Genomic DNA, 25039 nt, shown 5'->3' with positions numbered 1-25039 from the left:
AAATTTCGGTCGCATTTTTGATCGACTTAGAGAAAAGACGTGAACAGAATGATAATTTAAAATATCAAAATTGATCAAAAATGCGACCGTAATTTATTTTAAAATTTAAAAAAAAAATTCTGGAGATATTTAAGTTAAATTGTAAAACATGATAAAATGTTTATATTAAGGAATTTCGTTTGGTTCAAGTTTTTTTAATCACAATATATACATTTGTGGTATCTCTCTATTATATAAACATGCAGAGAGCAAATATCTTCATACCTGTATGAAGTTTTTCGAAGGTCATAGGTCATTACGTGACCTAATCACACAGCGCAGTAATATCTACATAAAAAGACTTACTCCACTAAGCAATATAGCATGTTTTTCATGCATAAAAATGTACAAAATACGCAAGCAAAATAATAATAATTTTATTTACAATGTAAAAGAGTATTTAACAGTTCTTGATCGATTTTACATAGAGAATAGAAAACTACGTGTTATAAGTTTCATGTCTGAGCTGCATAGCCTCAACGTTTACCCTTATTTTTCTCGCAGACCTCTGAATGCTATAATTTTTTTTTCATTAAACTTCACTCACAATAAATTTGAAAATCTTTTGAAAAATATCAATGTAATGCAATCTCGCCACAAACAGCTGACAAACACTGCACTTTGGAAGTTCGGTAGGCACACCTCCATCATCGAGATCGTTGTGACGTTGTTCGCTCCTGAGCTTTTGAGCAGATTTTTATCTTAACCTATATTTCAAAAATTCTGCATAATGTTTTAGTTCTTACAATAAATTTGGATTCTACAACACTAATTAAACTATGTTCAGTTAAAACTCCATGATTAAATTCCATACCAAAAACTTTACGTGAGGAACTATATTTTGTGGCGGAAGGTTTTTTTTAGAAGAAAATGATAATTTTTTCTCTTTCGACGAATTTAAAGTATATTAAGTTTGGATTCTTATTTTTCCATGCAGCCTGCACACAGAGTTATTCTGTGCCGTGAACTGTTTTATGCTGGTCCTAAATTATATATTAAATAAACTATCATGAATTCTATCATCATATTTGATAAAAATAGCAAATATATTTTGAAAATCCAAAACATTAGCTCTAATTTAAGCTTAAAATTAGCACTATTTTTGTATAATCAAAAATTTAACATCACAGACCCCCACTTTTAATTTTCTTTTCTGAATATATAAGATACTTTTAACCATTCTTCTTAAATTCAATAAAGTGTCATTACTTTCAGATGATTTTATTGCTTGTTAAATTTTATATGCCAGAAAAATGATATTCTTTGAGTGCAAAAAGGTCAAATAATTGAACATGTGAAGTAATTTTAAAATTTTTTGTTGTCACAAATTTTAATGTGTCTATTTAAGATGAAACAAGACTGTGTTTGTTCCCATAATTTATGTGAATAGAAAATATTGGAGGAAAAACTTTAAAAATTCATTTATGTGTAAGACGTATTTACAGTGCAAAAAGGTCAAACTAAATGCTCTGTAGCGCCAAAAGAAGCGCATTGACCCCCATTTTTTGTTTTGATTTTTAATTAAGCTATGTGTGTAGATTCTAAAAATATACTTGATAAAAAATTGCCATTACTTTTGATGGCAGGATCCAACCTCCTCAACAATGTAAGCTGTCGCCAGTGTCAACATCATAAATTAATAAATATGCCTTACTGAAATCGTAGATTTTATGTTTTTGATCAAACTTTGTACTTGACTTCAAGTTATCTGGTCCGGACAAGTGTCTCCATCCATCCCTTTCCGACCGAAATTCCTCCAACTTTTTATTATCAAACATCGGACGTGTTTCTTGTGTTTTTTAAAAATCAAATATGGATTCTCATGAATACAAAAATTCCCAGACACCAATATGCTCACTATAATTGATCACAAGTAGCCTTTCACAGAATATTCCTTCAAAACAGAATCCTTTGCCAGATGAATTTGAAGCGTAACCGCTTTTCAAGCCGATTTACAACTAGCGTGATTTGTCAAAATCTACGACGTACAATTAGTGCAATATTTACATTCGATTACATTCGATTGTCCGTCTCAAATGTATATATAAGTAATAAATAACAAGTTTAAAAACTTCAATGGGAATTGAAGTGGGTCGGTACGTGATCAAATCTTCTGAGAAGGCCTTCGGCCTTCACAGGATTTGATCACGTGACCGACCCACTTCAATTCCCATTGAAGTTTTTAAACTTGTTATTTATTTCTTAATTGAAGCTCAATAAAAATTTGGGGAGAATGGAAAAATCAGTCGGGCGGAAGAAAAAAATTTCATGGCAAATATGTGTTTATAAAACATGAATATTCAAACTATTTTACAAATTTCTATCACATATTTTGTTAGCATCCTACTGTATGGTGGCATATTTCTGCCACCACTTGTCAGATGTTTATGTCGACTTATCAGATTATTATGTTGACTTATCAGATATTTATGACAACTTGTCAGATAATTATGTCGACTTGTCAGATAAAAATTATCACGACCAGGAACTCGGTATTTTGTTATTTCAGCATGTTAAATCCACTAACTGACATCTACTTGTCATCATAATATCTGACAAGTCGACATAATTTTCTGATAAGTAAATATATTTTCCTGATAAGTCGGTATAATTACAAGTCGGTATAATTACAAGTCGACATAATTTTCTAACAACTCAGTTTGTCAGATGCTATATCGATTTGTCAGAAATTATGGTGACTTGTCAGATAATATATCGACTTGTCAGATCTTTATGTTGACTTATGTTGACTTGTCAGATCTTCATGTTGACTTTTCAGATACTTATGACGACTTGTCAGAAAATATGTAGTCAACTGATGGCCTCAACTGGGCATGGACACGTTTTCATGTTGAATTTTTAAACACGTGAATAAGTGACAAGTTAACGAAAAGATCTCAAAAGTCGACATGATTATCTGAAGGGGGGGGGGGGGCAGAAATATGCCACCATACTACTGTGATATTCTTAACACTAATTATACAAATGTTTTCACTTACTTGTCCTGTAAAAAGTAAACGAAGTTTATAACACAGGTACATTAAAGTTCCTTATTGTCAAAAACTTCCTTACAATAATTTCCTTTTAAAAGGTCAATACGCATGCAATAAAATTTCAAGTCGCTCAATTTAATTAGCTTTAAGTGAAATTATATAGACCAATTAAATTAACCATTTACTCACCATGTGCAAATGTTAAATATGCGCAAATTTTGCTTCCAGGTATATTTTGGCGCATGTGAACTGGAAATGTGTGTGGGGCGGGGGTTGAAAAGCAATATTTGCAAACGAGTATTTTTAATTCTAATGGCAAAGTTTACCTCTAGTCAGTTTAGGTGGAAGTTATAACTTTTACATAAAATTATGTGTAATTTACTCACTATAGCTATTTACCTACGTGTGCAGATAGTAGATAGAAATTGGTGATTGCATTGCTACATAAAAACTGCATAATATTCGATATTAGAAAGGACAGGAACCTCTGATAAGTCAATAAATTCAGTTTGATATTGCACGTGAAAGGTATCGGGGGAACAGGGGGTCTGCCCCCCCCCCCCCTCCCCACATGAAAAAATGGCGCAGGTCACGACTGGTCATGTCACTTCACCTGAGATAGTTTACGTCGAATTGCAAAATGCCAACGCCAATCTAAACGTACCTTGTAAGAACTCAGTCTGAATGTGTAAACAATTCTGCAGATCAGTACAACGCCGATTGTGATCTAGAATGTGCTTATATTCCTCAAAATACTGATTTGATTAATGCACTAATTAGCGAGGGTATCATGAGCGATATTCACGGTAGTAGAGGCCATTCACCTACAAATACACACGGATCTCAGGCGTTTGTCTCTAACTCTGTCTCCAGTTCCGATATCTGGACACCAAGCTTCAGAATTTACCAAAAGATCTTAATGTGCAAAGGTTACTACAGATCATCTCTGTGTTTAAGAGCTAAAACCACGGAAGGGTGTCAGACAGGCAACCTTACGCCAAGAAAATCAACAAAACTCAATTCTAGTCTAGCCAAATACGCAAACGGTTGCTTTGCATTGCATATGTTCTGCAGCGGCGACAGTTCTTATCTATCCGATGTATTTGACAAATCAAAACACGGACCGTCCGAATTTCCCAAAACGTCATTAATTGAATTACGCTCTTTGGTACAGAGCTTCCTCCAAAGAGTTAATCAGATCGAAGAGAGACATATAAATGATTCTAAAAATATGCAAAACTCAGTAAAACTGTGTCTAGCTTAAAATCAAAAGATGCATCTCTTATTTCTGAGCTTGACAAATTGAAAAACAACTTTGACACACATGCCTCTGGCTGCGAGACATTTCGGAAAACTACTAATTCGCAATTGAAATGCCCTGACGGATTTGATTTTACAGAATATCAAGTAAAAAAAAAATAAGCTGAATGCCGATGTATCGAGACTGTCAAAGCTTTGTTCAGGTCTGAAAAAACAAGTTTCTGAAATGAAAATGACCAAATCATTTGCAACGGTGTTTTCCTCTGCGATTACTCTTAACATCTTACATAGCACGCATACAAGCGATAACGACCGGTAACTTTACACGCGTCAATACACCCAAGGTCGACATGATTGACAAACAAAAAAGCTCTACCTTGACCGTTGACCAGGACGGTCTATCAAATGGAATGCAGGACAATTCACCACAATTTAGACAAAACAATTCCAATCCCCGTAAATAGCATTTAACACAAATAATCTGCCTGACGAGCCGAAAGGGAAAAAAAACCCAGTAAGGATGTATTTCTAGGGGTCACATACAAAAAAGCGTCCCGATATTACATATCTGGAATAAAAAATAACTCCACTCACATGGTAACCATTCACATAGGTATAAAAAAAAATACTTGGAAAGCAAGGGAGTCCACGTCACACATCTTAGGTTATTCAAACCAAGAAGGCGATATATGGTAAAAACAGCTAAAGTCAACGTGTCTCCGAAATGTTTCCAGTTGGTTGAGGCCCCTGAATTCTGGACCGAAAGAGTAATTTGTAGTAAATGGTACAGTGAAAGAGAATGGGGTAAAATGTGTGAGCAAAGTAACGCTCATGAAAACTGGGAGTCTGAACTTGTCTCATCTAACAAAAAAGACTAAACCTTACAACTCATGCATCAGCCTCCTCAAAGCCCCCTCAAAACTTCACAATTATGTTACGACTTCTATCTTGGAACGTTCCAGGCATTATTTCTTCAACATTGTCTGTGTGTTCGTTATTGGAAAAATCAAAATGCCACATTGCCATACTGTCAGAACACAAACTTCGTAAAAATTCTAGAAACGTTAACAACATACACTCTAAGTACTACAGCATAAATTTTGAAGATTGAAAGTGATTGAGAGGATAGTCCCAATTTGCTTCATTGCGGTAAAGGTAGAGTTCCTATCCTTATCAACAAAAATCTACAATTCTCTATAAGGCAAACTCCTTGTGATGCTACTAACAACATTGCTGATATCCAAGTAACATTATCCGATACTGTGCCTCTTTTTCATTTTTGGTGTATATCTACCATCTGTTAATGTACTTGACGAGTATAAGGCGGACATTGACTTTATGCAAGGTTTATATGAACAATATTGTCAGTACGGCAAAGTCTTATTTGCTGGTGACTTCAATGCCAGCCTCCTGAACGTGAGTTCCACGTTAATAACGCAAAATCCAAAAATTTAAGCAATTTTGTCGAGCGATGTGCTCTATGCACTCCCATGATAGACTTCTGCGTTGAAGGGGAACAATTTACCTTCACACCTTCAAGTAATTTAATCTCCACTCTGTCTTCAAAGAAGGATCAATTTCAGTTACATCTGACCATTTACCAGTTTTGTATCTTTCAATCTCAAGGCAAAACTACATTTCCTGGAAAATTCTCGCAGTAAACTCACAGCATGGCATAAGGCCAGTCCTGAAGCCATCGTTAACTATATGCAACATACTGAACAGGAGTTGCACAAGATACTTAAGGACCAAATACGTACAAGTGTAAACATTGAAAACTACTATAAAACAATTAAAGGCATCCTTACTAATTGTAAAGGCATACTTACAAATTGTTTCATTCCGAAATCCCAAATGAATCCATTCACAAAACCTGGCTGAAATAAAGAAGTAAAGGAGCTCCGTGCAAAAGAAAGGACTTTGCGCCGCATATAGGTTTCCGAAAGCAGGCCCAGAGATATGGGTTTTCAATCATACAGGGACTACAAACGTGCCAAACGCAACTTTCGAAATGTCCAAAACTTAGGGTATGATAAATATTTAAAATCTGTTCACCGAGATTTGGAACAAGCAGCGGAAATGGACATACGTTTATTTTGGCGACTCGTTAAACAAAGGCGACCACACTCTTCTAGAATATATCCAGAAATTTGCGACGCCAACGGTAAAACCCACATCAATCCCGACAAATGCTTTTTGCAGAATTTTATGAGGAGATTTACCGTCCATTGGAAGACGATCGTTTTGACAAACACTTTAAATATGTCATCGAGGGTCATTATGCACGCATGAAAACAAGTGCTTCTGAGTCTTCCAGTGAAGATAACATAACACAAAATGATTTTATAAGTGCAGTCTCCTCTTTCAAAACGCGCAAAGCTCCAGGCATTTATGGTGTAAGAAATGAACATATTACGTTTGCTAGCGATCTTATTACAAGATGTCTCTGTAAGCTGTAAATTGCGATTATGACTTTAGGATCTGTTCCCTCTACATGGAAACAAGGACTTATTGTCCCCATATACAAAGGTGGTAATAAACCCAAAAATTCTTGCAACAGCTAGACTTGTCGCTCTTCTGCCTTGTATTTATAAACTTTTTTAAGAAACTTCTGTCAAACGGAACATCACGATCTACCTTAGAAACAAATAATACGTTCCCCAATATACAATAACAAGGTTTCCAAAAGCAACTAGGATGTTTAACTGCTTCATTCAACCTCCATGAAACATTGGACCATAATCTTGAACAAGGCAGCAATACATAATTATATCAGTTTCTTGGACACAAGTAAAGCATTCGATACAGTCTGGAGACAGGAATTGATGTACAAAATCCATAAAATAGTATTAAATGCAGTTTATGGTAGGTTATCGATGACTGTCACTGCAATACTACAAGTGTCGTTATTGTAAACCAGAAACAATCCAGATGGTTTGGTGTCGATTAGGGGTCAGACAAGGTGGCGTCTTGTCAACATTTTTGTATCTTGTTTTTGTTAATGAGCTTTTGGATGAACTAGAACTCCGTAACTCAACATCACTACAATGCTTTCTGGATCCCAAATACGTGAGTCTTACGCTAGCTGACGATGTTTCCTGTATCACTATATCTCCAGCAAATCTCCAGTCCATGATGGGTATAGCTTACGCATGTGTAAGCAAATGGCGTTTTAAAATCCGCATTCTGAAGTTTCGTGCCAAACACAACAGTGCAGCGGATAAACCAAAATGAATACTTCTTGGGAACTTTGCAATACCATACGATCAAAAAAAATTATTTGGGTATTATCATAAACGACAAAGCAAAAACAAAAGACCACATCTTGTTCGCATGCAACAAAGGATGGAAATCGTTCTATGGCTTATCTGACATCGATATCTCGTATGTTAATCCTCTACTATGACTCATCTCTATAAAACGATTGTCCTCTCCTCTGTACTCTGCGGATGTGAATTGCAACAATAACACAAGAGGACTACAAGCATCTAAACACGTGTTCCAACATGGAGTTTGCAAAGTTATTCTTAATCTACCAAAGTTCACTCGATCGGCTATGTGCGAACAACTAATGGATATACTTCCTATATACATGCTGAAATAGACGCAAGAAAGTTATTATTCTTGAAGGCTTTTGTAATATGGACTCTAAGTGTCTCACAAAACATATCTTTAACGCAAAACTCTTTTCCTTCCTGTCACATCTGGTTTCAGATCCGAGAGGTTTTATCTCTGATATTTCTGATATTCTCAGAAAATACAACCTGCATACTCACCTGCTGACCTGGTTGAACACAGGCGTCTTCCCATCTAAAAGCTCAGGACTGGAAAGCTATTATTCGATCGACTTTATATAGCTTTCATATACTCAACAACGAAATGCACGTGTACTAACTGGTCCAGATTTCCAACGCTTCAACTCTATATTAGAGGATAGCAAACCATGTGACATCTGGTCTTACGCAGAAAACACAAGTGATATAAAAAAACTCAAATTTGCTCGCAAACTTATTGTATCCACAAAGTTTTCAAGTGCTTCGACGTGTAACTTGTGCCTTTCTCTATATGACGACATTTTCTGTCATGCAACGCTTTCCTGTGGTGTCCTGTCTGCTTGTCGCAACGAATGGTGGAACTCAGTCATTAACTCTTTTGACATCAGACTTGGAGCAGAACTTTGTGGTCTCTGTGAAAAAGAACTCTTTTTCATTGTCCTTGGGCGGAAACCTGAAACATTTCTAATGGAATCTCAAGAGGGAGACTTTAAAAAAACTGAATTTAAAATTATTAGTTTGTGCTTGTGCGCAGTACTCGCGCATGTAAAGAACTGCGAACGATAACATTGTTCTCCCGCCTACCTCCAAGTCAATTTTCAAAAGTTAACGTATTTGAATGATTTTTCATATTTATAGAGATATTTATATGAATTTTCATAAAACATTACTTCTTTGGGAAAATAAAGAGAGGTAACTCTATAATTTAGGTAAAACTTGTGTTTTTCACTATAGAAATCAACGGAAAACGGAAAATATTTTTAACCCCCCCCCCCCCCTGTGAAACAAAAATTCCTTTTTACAGGTAATATGGACTGTCATTCCACAAATTCATAACAAGCTTTTTTGTGTTTCACGGGGGGGGGGGGGACATATATTTACAGACAAAAAAACTACAAAAATGCTTTTTTTCCCACCAATTTCAAAGGGTTTTACGACTAAAACATTGTATTTTATTAATAATATATGTTTAATTTTATACGCGTAAAACATAAGAAAAGATTTAAGGAATATTTATTCATATCCAAGAATATTTTAAAATGTGTAGATGCTTGAAAGCCCGATTTCAATGGAAAATATCGTCTACCCCCCTTATTAAAAGAGCTGCAATTAGGGGTAATTAACTATTTAACACTGGCATTAAGATTATCAGTCAATTACCATTAAACTGCATGTCCTTTGCATTCAACAAAGAATTTGCGGCCAAATTGCCAGTGGTATTGAATTAAATCGGTGTAAAATGTAGGCGAGAATTGAGAGTTAGCTTGTGTATAGTTCTTTAATTGTTGCATGGACAATTGTGAGCGACATTGTACATGTAGTTGACATTATATTTGACACTTTATTTTCCTTTTGTTTGTATTAATGCTATATAATATGTACACAATCTAATGCACTACTTTATTCTACCTTAAATCTCTTTATAGAGGAAATAAAAAAAAGATGAATGAGTTTGATATTGCATGTGAAAGGTATCGGGGGAGCAGGGGGTCATCCCCCCCCCACTTTTTTTTTCAAACATAACATTAAACTGTTGAAAATATTCGTTGAAAGACTGGTTGGCCCCCATTTCTGTGCCAAGGACCTAACGCCAAAAAATTGTTTTTCGAAAAACTAAAATGATATATAAAAATAATTGTTTATAAAAATGTAATCTAGTATTTAGTTAATTATTTGATTAATTTGTTTATTAGATTATAATACAATACCATTTGAACTATATAACACGGTGTATTATTATATGAGTATATATATACATTATTTTCTTTTTGCCATTTGAGAACCCTTAATTGGTAACTGGTACAAACAAAGAGTATTGAATTTTGTCTGTTCTAATGATTGAAAGCATCGGGTTCGACATTCTAAATTCTACACAAGCTGATCTGATTTCGCGGGAAAACCAGTCCAGTCGCAGTCATATCAGGCCCACAGAGAAAGCGGTCAAAGGTATTTTTTGTTGTCAACGGTAATTATGTTTTGTTTGGTTTAATAATGAAATGTTTATTTTTCAAAAGATCATTTGCAATGTCAAGGATCATAATGTCGGTAGGAGTGAGTTCGGTCAAACGGAGTGCGGTAACTTGATACCGTCGCGTCACTAATGGATGCGTGCACTGGCACACAGATGGGGGCTAGTGCACAGGTGCTTGAGAACAGGACCCCCCACCCCCCACCCCCCGATACAGACCCCCTGGCCTGTTTGACTTTTTTCTCATAAATTATATATGGCTGACACATTTATGATATAATCTCTATATCATCAATTCGGAAAATTGACTTAAACAAACATTTTATAAAAATTACTTCCCTACCCTATATATAAAAATTAACAAGGTTGCCAACTTCGTCTGCAAACCGAGAGGCACTGCCGAGGAATTTTTGTTGAATTGTCTCATAAATCTATACGTAGCCCTAAAATCAACAACTCATGTCATAGGTTAAATATTCTTTTCATTAACCACCAACTCTCATAAAAGTTTAGGCACTTCAACAGTCATTTCGGCCAATTTTCCACAAGGATGTTAGCGTTTTTAAACTGATCAAAGCTTATTCAACAGAAGTGATGAGGATAGGACTTTCTACCCAAATACGCAGTTCTGCAGAAGGTCTGAAACACTGTTTTGAAATTAGCATTTGAAGAAATTTGGTTGAGATACACTTTAAAAATATATTTCAAATGTATTGGAAGCACAGAGTTCTAAACCACTAATGTAAATGAATTGTTTCTAATTATTTTTCAACTACCTGATTTGCAGGTTTTGTTTTGAGAGTTATGCCCCTTTTAAAAATGCAATTTATGTAAATACCTTCTTTTCTCTAGATATTTCGCATAAAATCTAGAAAATGTTAGAAAAAATATTCCTTGATTAAAAATTCATACAAAAAACAACAATGTGTCCAGTGTTTATACCTTGCACTCATATTTGGTTATATGGAGGAAATGGGTAATAGTCCTCTCCTCATTACTTCCGTTGAATAAGCTTTAACGAAGTTGGCAACCTTGTTGATTTATATATAGAGAGTGGGGTAGATTTGATAAAATGTTTGTTTTAGGTAATTTTTCCAATTGTTGGTATAGATTATATCACAAATATGTCATTGAAAGATAATTAATGAGTCAGAAAAAAAAAGTCGAAAAGGCCCGGGGGTCTATATCGGGGGGGGGGGGGGGGTTCCTGTACTCAAGCACCTGTGGGCTAGTGTAGAAAAAATACAATAGGAACGTTATATTTCGGAGTGAAAATAGTCGAGGTACTACCTTTTCTGAACGGATTTTGTTCTACACAAGCCTCTTTGCAGAAATCAGGTAAAACTTTCCATTTTTAAATTCTTTGTATTTGATTTTCTTCAAGAATTGTTATTCCAAACAATCTCCCGAAACAGAGTCATCCGAGTAGGAAATTGAGCGCGCATGCACAGAAATAATTTTAATTTCAAAAATCATAGTTATCTGATTATACAAATATTGCTCCTGCAGAGTGATAGAGAGTCTGGGAATCAAGTAGGGGTGAAACGATACACCTCCTTCACGGTTCGATACCTATTGTATAATTTTGTCTCGGTTCGGTTATTTTCGATACGATACATTTTGATAGAAAGAAACAAATTCAACGTTGTTTTATGCTTTCTTTTTCTAAATCTAGTCACATATTTTACGAATTTTATTTGCAAATTGACTTGAAGAAATTGATTTAAACTATTTGACTGTCAAAAATTATTTTACAAGCTATCAGTCATCAAAAATTTACGTTTTCTATACTTATTTATACTCATAATACTGAGTAACGTGTTTTACCTTATGCCATGCCCGACTGAATAACGATCCCGACCGAAAAATGAACCAAACCGAAAATTAGAGATTTTGCACCGTGCATCAAACCGAGAAAAAAATACCGCGGTGAATCGATACCGCGGTGAACCGTTTCACTCCTAGAATCAAGTCAGTACTCTGAAATGCTAAATAAGAGTTTTTAGAAGAGATTCTTCTGTCAGATTTTAGAGGCTATAAAAAATACTGTCATTGACATTTTAAGCCAGATTAGTTACAGTAAACAGTCAGGGGTGAGACTGAAATCCTTCATTTTTAAAATGACGATTTTTAGTCATAAAAAATTTTTTTATTATGACTTAAACTTGTCATTTTTAAGAAATTGGCGAAAAACATGATGTTTCTAGAATACCGAGTTGCCTCTCTTTGAAAAATGTTAGATCCACCAACCGAAAAAAGGACAAAAAACATCGTAAACAAACTTCATTCCTCTAAGACAGTTGACTACTGGTTATGTTGACAGTACAAATTTCTCAAGCAAAAATAAGAGTGGAAGAGTTATTTGTCATTATTTGCATTAAATAGGAAAGAAGACAAAAATGACGATATTCCGTCTTTTTTTCAAAATGGAGGGTCGCAGCACACTGAAATATCTTTCTTGTTTTATGGGGTGCACTACTTTTTTTTGGCTTTAACTCTTTGTCGAGACTTTTCTCTACAAGTACATATTCTTGCAGACGGTGTACTAGATGTTTTTATAGGGCTAAAAAAGCCATGTAAAAATGGTGAGTTAGTTCTACCAAAATTCAACATTTTACCGCTAAATAATAACTTTCACCTTCCATGTTGATGTTCTAACGCACATGGTCGGCAGTGAAAAGTGATCTGGATGAAATGAAACTTGTGTAAACACTCTTCTTTCAGCGGTGAATTCAAATTTCGCTTTTATGTAACCAGGATAGAAGAATTAAGTTGAAAAAGAAAAAATGACGATAATAAGTCATTTTGACAAAAATGACAAAAATACGTAGTTAGTAAATATGACAATTATCCATCATTTTTCAGAAATGACTGTTTCAGTCTCACCCCGACTGGTAAAAATGATAGTTTTAAGAGTAAATAAGTGTAATTTCAAAATGGGAAAATGTATATTGTAAAGTGTTCTGTCAAACACATAGCTAAATTTTACTAATTAATGTCATTTTGGATTTTTATTTGAAGACATGTGAATTGAAGTTAAGCATAGGTTCTTGTCATCATTTTTTTTTTCAAATTGTTTGTCACATATACCACATGCAGGTACTTAATTGTGTCTGTAATTCATTTTTTACCCATTAGAATAATAATAATATACAGTATCTAACTCTGAATTACATGGAGTGCCCCATTCCCTAGAATTGCTGTTAGTTGCACTTTCGGAGAAAAATTCACTGGCAAACCGTTTATTATTACCATTCTCTTCCAAAAATTTTATTTGCACAACTATACAAGTATGCCATCCCTGTCTTTATTTTAACTCCATTTACTCTGTCTAAACATTACTTTCACTGACTAGAAAATTCATCTCACAACATGAAGTGTTAATGTCCTAGTTCATATTTGGACAGAATTTTGATTAGCTAACAATCTGTTTCTAAAATAACATTAAAATTTTTAAAAATATTGCAATCTTTATAAAGAAAATAAAATGTAATAAATTTTATTGTTATATATAACCTTTACGGATGTGCAATTTCATCAGTATACCGCTGTATCGTGATTTTGTATTGTGTGATATGTATCGTGATACAGAGACTGAAATACCAGTAATATACATGTAATTAATAAATTATAAATTCCGGGAAATAATTAATTTTTTTGTTCAAACTCTAAACTACAATTACAGGAATTGTAAAAAATATTCAGGGGTTGAAATATACGGTAGCCCGACGCCCGGGGCTAGTCATTTTAAGACTCGGGCTAGCTAATTTAAATGTAACGATAGTCCGTCAGACTAGCAGAACAGAAAAAAAATTTTCGTCAGTTTACTTTTGCTTACCTATGTAGATTGGTTTCTTTTGACTGAGAGCTAGTTTGATTTGTTGCTGTCACCAAAGCGTTTGGAAATTTAACTTGTTATGTTTTCATTTTGCATAAAAAATTGTTGGGCTAGTTAGATTGAGGTTTGGGCTAGTAATTTTTTACTGATCAGTAGCCCCTGGGCTAGTGGGTTTTCCAGGGAAATTTCAACCCCTGAATATTGTAAAATGATAAAACAACAATATCCTAGCATCAAAACATGCTTTATTAATATATAAATAACCATAGTCTCTGTCAAGACTGTACCTGTACTGGTTTGTACTTATAAAAAAGGAAGAGAAAAGCAGCACATTAACTTGAAACTTTGCAACAGCAATAAATAGAATAATGATCCTTGATTTAGTCTCTTTTTGTGGCAAGATTGCAATCAGACTAGAACTGTAGAAGTAGTAGCCTTTTAAAAAGAATTTTACAGAAATTTCAATTTTAGTAACCATGGAAACATCATTCATCAAAATCAAAAAACGATAAAGACAATTATATATTTCAGTGTAGTCTACTTGATCGATTGCAAAATTATATTGAAATCAGACCAAACTGTATGAGGTGTAGCATTTTGAAAGTATTTCACAGAAATTTCTATTTTTAGTAGCCATGGCAACACCTTTCATTGAAATTAAAAACCAATTTGTAGAATTGTGTATCTTAGTGTAGTTTACTTGTGTGCCAAGTTATACTGAAATCGGACCAAAACTGTAAGAGGAGTAGCGTTTTGAAAGTATTTGACAAAAATTTCTATTTTTAGTAACCATGGCAACACCATTCATCGAAATCAAAAACCAATATATAGAATTATGTATTTTTAGTCAGTGTAGTCTACTTGTGTGCCATATTGAAATATATTGAAATCTGACCAAATCTGTAGGAGGAGTAGCATTTTGAAAGTATTTTACAGAAATTTCTATTTTAGTAACCATGGCAACACCGTTCATTGAAATAAAAAACCGATACACAGAATTGTGTATCTTAGTGTTGTCTACTTGTATGCCAAGTTATATTGAAATCTGACCAAAACCGTAATACATGTAGGAGTAGTGTTTTGAATATATTTCACAGAAATTTCTATTTTTAGTAACCATAGTAACACTGTTCATCGAAATCAAAAACTGGTATACACAATTATGTATCTTAGTGTAGTCTACTTGTATGCCAAGTGATATTGAAATCAGTCCAAAACTGTAGGAGGAGTAGCATTTTGAAATATTGTTTACAGACAGACGGACAATGGACACCTTACTATCGCATAAGCTCTTCTGGTCTCTGACCAGTAGAGCTAAAAATGAAAAAAAGTGAAGTTATTTTTCACATTATGTTTGTCAGAAAAATCAAGGAAATTCATTTAAAATCATAGTGAAAATTATGCAAAAAAATATGATTTTATCGTGATACTTTTGGAAAAAATCGTAATATATCATGATACAAAAATTTTGGCAATACCCATCCCTATGTACCTTTAAAAATTGGTTCCTATATAAATCTATACTAAAAAAAATCTAATATTTCCAATGTTTTACTGAGTGGTCATAAAAAATCGATGTTTGACCGCAGAGTGAGATATTAGACTTGTTGATGAAGTATTGGACTGCTTATGTCACAATGTGGGTGGGATCAGCTCAATCTTAGGTGAATTGACAGAGTTTTTCCACAGTGCGGATAAAGAAAATTTTCATCAGGGAAGCCATTGAAAAAATAAATATAGGATCTCCCATGATTTGTAGTTGGATATGATTTTTATCCAACAAGTTGTGTGTTTTTTATCCCCGAGCCTTGGCGAGGGGATAAAAACACACAATGAGTTGGATAAAAGTCATATCCAACTACAAATCATGTGAGATTCTTTTTATCCCATGTTTAATACTTCACAACCAATGTTTTACACTGTTTTATACAGGACTCCACTTTATTTTACTTCATCACTCTAACGCAAAAACCATTGTGACGTCACAACTGCACTTAACTGTGGAATATGAAAAAATTATCCAATGAGTCATATCCACGGGATAAAGGGGTTAACATGGGATAAATAAATATAAGGTATAAAAAAATGTTTATTGACTGTGATCTCAGGGCAAAATGCATTTTGTCAACCCCTCGAACTAAATTGTTTACGTAAGGGTTAATGTACAAGTAGTGCTCCATTCCTTAAAAGTAATGGAGCTGAGGCCCCGAAGGGGCCGTGGCCCATTGCTTTTAAGGAATGGAGCGCTACGAGTATATTAACCCGCGTAAAATCCACCTTTTTAAATGCTTGTTATTATTGTTTGTTAATGTATAATAAAGAATATTGATAAGATACACTGTAAATATACATTCAACATATAAGTAGTATTTATTTACATATAGAGAGAAAGTAAAGTGAAAAAAGTGTACTGGAGTTATTTAAAAAAGCTGTCATTCAACAACTTCGATAGCGTAGTGGGATGAGTACCTGATTCCGAAGGTGAAGATACCGGGTACAATTCTCAACAGTGCCATATTAATTTTTCTTTATGTGAAAATCAGCTTGTTAAATTTTTCTAAGTTCTTTCCTCGATAGAGGTACGGGAAGGAGAATATGAACATGACAAATTCTGTTTTCAATGTAATTTGCAACTCTCCATTCCTGAAAAATAATGGAGCGCTCAAACAAAAGAGTGACGTCACAGGTGGATTTTACCGTAAGTCTAACTGCCTCAGGCAAACAGTTCGGTTCTAGGGTCTGACAAAACCCAGTCAATAAATGTATATTATTCACTGCAGTGTTTAAACATTGGAATGGAATTATATAAGCCCACTAATTTTTAAATTTTGCTTTCTGCCTCAGATTAATACACAGAGCTTCCCTAGCTGCAGATAAGGTAATACATCTTTTTTTCAATATACATGTACTGTTAGTTATGTTGTATGCATTGTCCAGAGAAGGAATTAATGTATAGTAATACTCAATAATTAACATGATTAAATTTTGTGTTGTGAGAATTTTTAAACCTGATGAAAAAAGTGAAATAAAGTAATGCATATTCATCATGTTAATCCATCATTTAAGTTGCTTTTCCATGTCTGTACCAACTGTCTGTCCACAGCCAAAAATAAACATATCAAATACACTTACTACATGGCAAAACTTAAGAAATTGAAGTATTCTGATTTTACATATTGAAATACGTTTATAAACTCCTATACAGAGAACAATCCTCATGGCACAGAACACGTCATCTAGTCACTGGAGAGAACAGGGGAATGGCATTTACATAACAGCTAGGGATAATCTCTGCCCCTCCATCAGAAAGGAACGGCTCAGACAGGCAGCAAACTGTTACTACAAAGCTTATAACTTTAGTACTAATGAAGATGAAAAGGTAATATATCAGAAAAGATTGAGTAATTACCAGTAGGCCAATTAAGCTTCAAAAATTCTTTGTTTGCTATTGCCGACATGGTTTTTTTTTCTTTTCTTTTTTTGAAAAAATTTATTTTAGTTTTCAGGTTTTTGTTGGATAACAAATCATAGGGATTTTCATGGGATTACTAAATGTTAATAATTTCAACTTATTTTAAGCCACTCATCAATAAAAACAAAAATTGAAAAATGAAACAATTTCAATATCCTTGCTGAATACTTGAAACTAAAGAAGAAAAAAAAAGTTGGACACATTTTTATTGGGCCTTTAGGCGACTGCAAACAGACAATTTTCAGTTAAGGCCTTGCATCCAAGTCTTTGTTGTATAAGGCAATATTTCATTGATATACCGTGGTATTGATAATCTGAGATGTATGTCTTCATTAGCTACATAACTTGTATATTTGTCTCTCTCTCTCTCTCTCTCTCTCTCTAATTCCTAAGAATTCCTAATACTAGTACATGTACCTATTAACTTGTGTATTATTGAGTCTTGTTTGAATTGAAATTTGTGATTTGAAATGTATGAAAAAAATGAATTTCGACAGGTGTCTGCTGCTAAGAACCTTGCTATGGTGTCATGGAAGACAGCACGGGTGGATGAGGCATGTTTGGAGAGGTTCTCCTTAATGATTCACCAGTACAAGGAGTCCTTCAAGTATTTCTCCTTTGGTTTTCACCATTCTGTCAACGTCAAGCCAGAGTCCTGGCGCGATGGACTCCTGGCCTCAGCCAAGTCATGCTGGGAGGAGTTAAGGGCGGGGCGAGTCAGCGAGCTTACTATGGAGAACAGGGATCATACTTACCATGATCTCGTCCAGCACATGCAGATACCAGAGATCCAGGCCGAGTGCTACATTGAGCTCACTAACTGTCATTTTCACTGTGGAATCACTGCTATTCAGAACAAGGATTTTAAAAGAGGTACAGATATTTAACATCTTAAGATATGAGTGTAACACATAATATTTACATTTCCAATGTCTTTGTCCGAGATAAAATTACAAATTGTAAAAATACTTTATTTCTACATAAATCTACTGGTTCATCGATAGGCGCGGTTAAAAAAAATCACGTGTGGGGCGGGACAAATAGAGACAGAAGCGGGGCTATTAGCAAGGGAATTTGCAGAATCAGGAGCATGTAAATATAAGGAATAACTGTCAGATTTTTTGGATTCATGACGATGATCAATCGATTGGCTTGCGTGATAATTTTATGCATAAACGCCGAAGGCGTTTATGCAAATTATCATGCAAGCCAATCGATTGATCACATCATGGTTCCAAAAAATAAGACAGTTTTTCCTTAATTGAATATTACATGATCTAGCGTATCATAGCAGCCCAGGGGCTGATAATGGGGCTCAAGGGTTGATATGATTTATGATATGGATTATTTACATATATTTTATTTTCTGATATTTAAAATGTGAGTTTACATAAATTAAAAATAAGTTGTCCATGTACAGTCATTAGACATAGGTATTCATCACTGATGTCATACAACGTAAATGGCTGTAAAAGTTAGGCCTAAAAACATTAATAATTTGGTTCTCATGTCAGTTTTGTCAAAAATAAATGTGGGAGGGAGGCTTTTTTTTCTCTTTTTATCTCGTAAAAAAACAGACGCAAGATTTTTGATTTTTTTTTTTTTAATTTCAAAACTAGCAACTTTAAATCAACAGTGCTTCAACATTGGGTGTAGAAATCAGGATGATTTATTTTCTGCTTCTTTCTCTTGCATTTTTTACATTATGATGATTCGTGTAATGAAATGATGGCATTCTAACAATCAGACGTGTTAAACTTACAGAACCCAGCACTTTTAGTGATGCATCTGGTCAATTGCTTATGTATCACAACTAATCTAAGAGTTTTTCAGCACTATAAATAGTGCTTATGATTTTATTGAACATTATCAATTTATCAGTCTTTGGTTCACCCACGCTAAATGAGATCAGCAAATCTTGCTGAAGCTTTTCTGGAATTGTCCAAGTTTCGAGGTTGAGGAAGCCATCTTTGATAGCATTATTGAGTTTTAGCATGGAACAACCTTCAGAAACCCCCACTATGTGCCATGGAAGTATTACAGTCATTCCCTTAATATGAATTTACACTGAAATCAATGCCGTCATGACCAAACTTAATCTTGACGCCTTAAGCTGCTTAATCAACGGCCATGTTTGTGAATTTTAACTAGGCCAATAGTCAGGATCATCTTGATGTTTGTCAAATGTTTTTCTGATGAAAGTATCTAAAATGTGGTCAAAATGTGGCCAGGGATTCTGGATATTTTTTTGCACTGTACAAGGGCAGGAGAGAAATTTCATTTTATTCCTTTGAGGATGAAAATGGGTAATGCACATTGTTAGATGAGATGACATTAGCGTGTACAATTTTGTCTGTTTATCTCTAGAATTTGTTCAGTAAGATGTACAAATTGTCAACAAAGGAAAACTGAGAACATTCTGGTTGAGATTTAATTAATGGATAAAGTTTTTATTACTAAAATGAATATATCAAATATTGGTAGGTTGTTTGGACTACCAAGGGCAACTATATATATTATGAAAAAATTTAAGTTTTCAGCAACTTTATTGTTTTGATTATTTTAGGATTGTATGAGATGAGGGACTGCTACATGCCCATCAATGAGGCCAAGAGGCTCCAGGGAGATAAAGCTAACCTCCAGGCAGAGGTTCGAATCCTTGAGGAAGATGTCTTCATGCACCAGTGCATGGCTGAATCCTTGCAGGCCATTAGTGTTGGTAATAAATTACTCGTAAACTTATTTCAGAGGGGAATATAAAGAGGCAGATCTTTGATTTAAATCAAAAGAATTGATGAGCTACTACCTGTTGATATCTGATATTTGAGCAGATATCCACTAATGTTTTATAATTGTGAAGTGTACATGTAGCTGTCTGATCTACATGTATTGTACGTATTTGGCAGGTGATCAGTTGTATGGGAAGCTGTTATTGGACGAGGAGGCCCTGAACATGGATATGGTGTATGAAGTGATTGATTGGTACAAACAGGCTGTTGTCCGCACACGTGAGGTTACAGAAGTTGAGATGGAGGCTGTTGCTCTCAGCCGTCTAGGAAGGGTGTACGATAAAATTCTGAAAATCAAGTACAAGGCCAAGGAGTATTTGATGAGGTCCATGCAGTTAGCCCACTCCATGCATCCACGCACTTTTAACTCAGAAGGTCTGTGTTTATTTTAGACTTTTCATCAATATATATATATATATATATATATATATATATATATATATTAATTTTTGTGGGGGTTTAATTTTTGTAGTTTCTGCGGCATGAAGAGACTCGAGAATTTATGTCCTCCACAAAAATGCAAAATTTCTAACAGAGATACTTCCAGTACTACCAAACCAAGTACTCAATACTTCCAAGCCTTGAAATGAAATCCCCACGAACCAATATTCCCCCCCCCCCCAACCACGAAAATTTGACCCCATGAAAATAAGTGATTTTGCAAAAGATGACAATATAAAAAATGATCAAATTACTACAAAAGTGAACCATAGCTAGTCATAGTTGTTCGGTCAGAGATAATGGGGGAAAAAGGCCAAAGATACTTCGCAGCACTGTTAAGGCGTACTTCAAAGAAAAGAACAGAATATAAACGTGCATAAATACATACCTTTTAAAGCTGAATTTATTTTTGTAAGGGTACTATATTATCTTAAGACTTTAACATTCTTTGAAATAACATTGTATACCCCGCTCTGTACTGAGTTTGGTTTGGTCACGTTATTTGATAGTCAAATGATAAATGCATTTAATGTGTACTGTATGTAGGTCACAAACAAATTTCAATATCGCAAGGGCATACCCTAGTTAAAATTAAAAATTAAAGTAATAGATTGTTTCTACAGAACTTGTAGTTTATGGAAAGTGCTGCTGCTTTAAATAGAATTCGCATTTTATTAGTTTAAATTTCAAGTTATCTGGCTAATGTCGAAATATGTGTGACCTTTACCAAGTATTTTACGTAGTTATTAAATTATGCTATCGATTTCAGGAAAGCAGCAGCACTTTTCAAGTTAAGGAATATGTCCGTTATGTGTATTTGAAAAATGGTCAAGAACTATGAAGTGTATGCCCTTGCGAAAAGGCGATTTAATGAGGCACCTCGGCGTGAACCATGCACACCCTGTAGACAAAAACACGGTAGAATTAATTCAATACACTCTCTCGATATTTTTTAAATAATGGCACTAAACAAACGTTTCAGATTTGTGTTAATGGTCTACCTAAGATTTGCAAATAATACTCTGTTTAATAATAAAATGAATTTTTTACTGTGAAAAAATTACTTGATCCGCCTCTCACTGCACATAAAATGCGTCAAACTTTACCATGATGACGTCATGTTGACAAGTGCATTGCGATCAGTGACTTGTTTATATCATGCTGTGTGGGATTTAACTGGTGACAAAAATGAATGCAGTGGTAAGTTTTGATGTAGTTCATTACTCTTATGCAGTTTAGATTCGCAAATTATTTCATTTTCTGTTATTGTAAGGAATTGCTATATTTGTGTGATGTCACAGTAAACTTTTCCCGTATAAATTAGGCCCCGCCCCCTTTATGCAGCCTTAACATAGCTGCGTTAGACATTCCACATTAACCTACACGAAATAGATTTTTTGGCCAGTTGGTCTAAGATCAGAAGGTAGAACTTACTGATACATGTATATTAATGGAGCGTAGGGGAACACCCTTAATTTTTTATCTCTTGGTCAAAAGTAAGGGTCAATGATGAAGACTTCTTTTGACTGTTTTGATGTATTCAACAATTTGTAATGTAAATTCTTCGTATTTACCATACTAGGCCAGCAACGGAAAACATACCCTTGTGAATGCTAATGTGGTAAAAACTCTAATTTGCTCAAATTGCCTAAACCAGAATGGAGATAGGAAACAGACACTATGATTTGCAGATCAAGATGTATATTGCAAATCAAAATGATAAAGATCATCATGTTAATAAATTAAATTTTTATTGGGCAAGAACTTTTAATTTATTACAAAAACTTTTTTTTCTTTTTTTTTTTTTTCAAATTATCATTTTTAGACATTAGGCAAGCTTTTGAAGTTCTTCTATTACCTTTGCAAACAATTATAATTCTTTCCAAAGGATGTGACCACATATCAGAATCTTCAAATTTTTTTCAGACTGGTTCAAAGATTGTGCAGAAATTCTAGAGCGTTACCAGAAAGAGACCGTGTCAGCTGAGGAGGAAAAATGGAACAAGGAACGAGAAGAGATCATAAAGGGCATAGAGAAAGAAATGAAGAACATTGAGAAAGCTGATGACAAGGACAGTCAGGAGTTCCTGCGTTACGTGTACAGAGTCTTCCCTCCAAAGAACAAAGAACACAAGCTAGATGGAAATGTGAAGAAGAAGGGGTCCTATGTTGATCATTGTGCATTGAAGAAAACGCTGCAGAAAGCTATCATCCATTATCACCCAGACAAAGTGGATATGGAGAAACATGGGAAAGTGTGGAAGGTTCTCTCTGAGGAGATCACAAAGAGGCTGACACGGAGATACGAGGCCATGAAGTAAAGGGTCGATGAGAATACCAGAACCAGAGAGATCTGACAAATAAACATACGTGCAAATTATGTAAAATCATATAAAAGTTTCAGAAATCATTCAGTTGTAAACAAAAAAGAAAAGAAACTCACTTCCTTATATTTTGACATATGATGAAAAAATAACAGCAATTGGAAGCACTAAGTATTGAAATTAGACGTTGGGAAATCATCGTATTAAAAATCAGAGTCAGATTTTTTTTTTTCCTTTTATATGTTTTGATGTACAAATTAGATACAAAAAAAGCTTTGAATACCTAAAAGAGACCAATGGCTTTCAGCAGGATTAGTTTCTTCTGATGCCAGCTGTTATTAAACTGAAATATTTCCTTCACTGATAAATGGAAGTCACTGAATACTAGTATAATTATGGTTATTTTGAAGAAACTGATAGACAAATTAATATTCCTTATGTCAAATACTACACCTGGCTCTCGTAAGCATTTCAGATTTTCAATTTATGTCGGTATAAATTGTTTTCTCTTCGCAATAATATTAACAGGTTACTTTTTATGTCTAGCTGTTTTAAATAGATTTTTTTTCTAAAGTTATCTTAGTGTTTACTAATATTAAGCAGAAATTTACCTGTATTTTAGTGCCATGAATTTTTTTTATTATGTTTCACCCTTGTTTGTATTGCATGCATAGTAGTATTTAGCTGTCTAGTCATTGATTAGTCTTTCATAAGTGTTTTAAGGATTAGTGCTGTAATTAGTACTTTTAGTATTAGTGCTTAGTATTTGTATTTGTATCTTCTGGTTTATTATGCTTAGTTGTATCTTCTGGATTATTCATGTTATTATTTGGTTAAAATCAGGTTAGCTTTGGTGAATTTTTTTTAACAGAAATGTTTTCTTACCAAATCTGAAGTTTTCATTTTTCTGTATAAAAAAAGTGATTTTCTCAGCCTCATGTTTCTCTATCATTTTTTAAAAAAATATATTTTCATTAGAATTGGAATCCAAATTTTCAGACAACATTTTCAAAGTTCAATTAATTTATTTGTATTTGTATCTTCTGGTTTATTATGCTTAGTTGTATCTTCTGGATTATTCATGTTATTATTTGGTTAAAATCAGGTTAGCTTTGGTGAATTTTTTTTAACAGAAATGTTTTCTTACCAAATCTGAAGTTTTCATTTTTCTGTTTAAAAAAAGTGATTTTCTCAGCCTCATGTTTCTTTATCATTTTTTTAAAAAAATATATTTTCATTAGAATTGGAATCCAAATTTTCAGACAAAATTTTCAAAGTTCAATTAATTTACTTTGATTATATATAAGCTTAGACAAAGACTTATAAATGTTTTTTTTTTCAGTTTTAGATCCAAATGGGTTTAATTATCTGCAAAAAATATTTGAATATTTATTGTATACCAGTTATTAGTATGCAAGGAATGTTACAATATCTGTATCTGCATATGTTTAAATGAATTCCTTGGTACATTGTGTCATTAGTTTTTGCCTTGTAGAATCAAAAATGTAAAAAAAAAAAAATCTATTTTGTGCAAGTTATTATGAAAACGCAAAGGTTTCTTTATTAAGAATCTCATTAGGTGTATAATCATGCATGCCAAAGAAAGCAATTTATAGAATAAAAAGTTTTGAATCATTTTGACTTTCCATTTTGTAAAGATGGTGTGTAATAAAGATAGGCTCCTCAAAGAAGGTATCAGCCAATACAGTGATTTGAATTAAATGATTCAAATTCATCGGAGAAATTTTGTATGTAATCACCATATTTGTGGAATGTTTTGATTCACTATCTCTTGTAAAATGTGGGTTTGTGCTACCCTGCTTTGGCCATTTATGTGGCTCAAGCAAAATAAACTATATCTAAGGAAGGGATTTCATTTGTATTGGAAATAAAAATGATGTTACCCTTGACAAGGGAGATAATTTGAAAAATATACACAAAGGTAGCAGTTAAATTATAATCCCATCTGATATGAGAGTTTTGTGCTTATCTGCCTACCATATTATGGCCATTTTTGCCATGTGTGCCAGCTGATTGGAAGATAAACCAAACGTTAGAAATGTTTTCATTTGTATTGAAAGTAATTGTAAGGATGTAATCCTTGGTAGTAGTTGCTGAAATTCTTTTGTATGGATGAATCA

The 25039-nt window shown here is 34.0% G+C and overlaps 1 protein-coding gene across 2 annotated transcripts; it reads left to right on the top strand.

The window, feature by feature from the left end:
• Positions 1 to 9966: 9966 nt before the first annotated feature.
• LOC133196757 (uncharacterized) lies at positions 9967 to 23767 on the top strand. 2 transcript variants are annotated; one of them, XM_061332617.1, is made up of 7 exons: positions 9967 to 10012; positions 16717 to 16750; positions 17078 to 17251; positions 17842 to 18217; positions 19911 to 20063; positions 20251 to 20508; positions 22501 to 23767. In XM_061332617.1, exons 3-7 carry the CDS (start codon positions 17090 to 17092, stop codon positions 22893 to 22895), a joined length of 1344 nt encoding a protein of 447 aa, XP_061188601.1. In that variant the 5' UTR covers positions 9967 to 10012; positions 16717 to 16750; positions 17078 to 17089; the 3' UTR covers positions 22896 to 23767. The 2 variants fall into 2 exon arrangements, with proteins under 2 accessions (XP_061188601.1, XP_061188602.1); XM_061332618.1 differs by having other exon boundaries at positions 9992 to 10031.
• Positions 23768 to 25039: the final 1272 nt, after the last annotated feature.

The sequence above is a fragment of the Saccostrea echinata genome, unplaced genomic scaffold, assembly GCF_033153115.1.
Source record: "Saccostrea echinata isolate AGI-Se365-2 ecotype Australia unplaced genomic scaffold, CSIRO_AGI_Sech_v1 ptg000030l, whole genome shotgun sequence".
Classification (NCBI taxonomy): domain Eukaryota; kingdom Metazoa; phylum Mollusca; class Bivalvia; order Ostreida; family Ostreidae; genus Saccostrea; species Saccostrea echinata.
The sequence above is the reverse complement of the archived record's forward strand: the minus strand, read 5'-3'. Positions and strand labels throughout refer to the sequence as shown.

Excerpts from the sequence above, each read along its gene's own strand:
- LOC133196757 (XM_061332617.1), top strand. The coding sequence starts at position 17,090 with ATGGCACAGAACACGTCATCTAGTCACTGGAGAGAACAGGGGAATGGC. Across the intron at positions 17,252-17,841 it reads GTACTAATGAAGATGAAAAG|GTGTCTGCTGCTAAGAACCT; the intron begins GTAATATATCAG and ends GAATTTCGACAG. Across the intron at positions 20,064-20,250 it reads CTTGCAGGCCATTAGTGTTG|GTGATCAGTTGTATGGGAAG; the intron begins GTAATAAATTAC and ends CGTATTTGGCAG.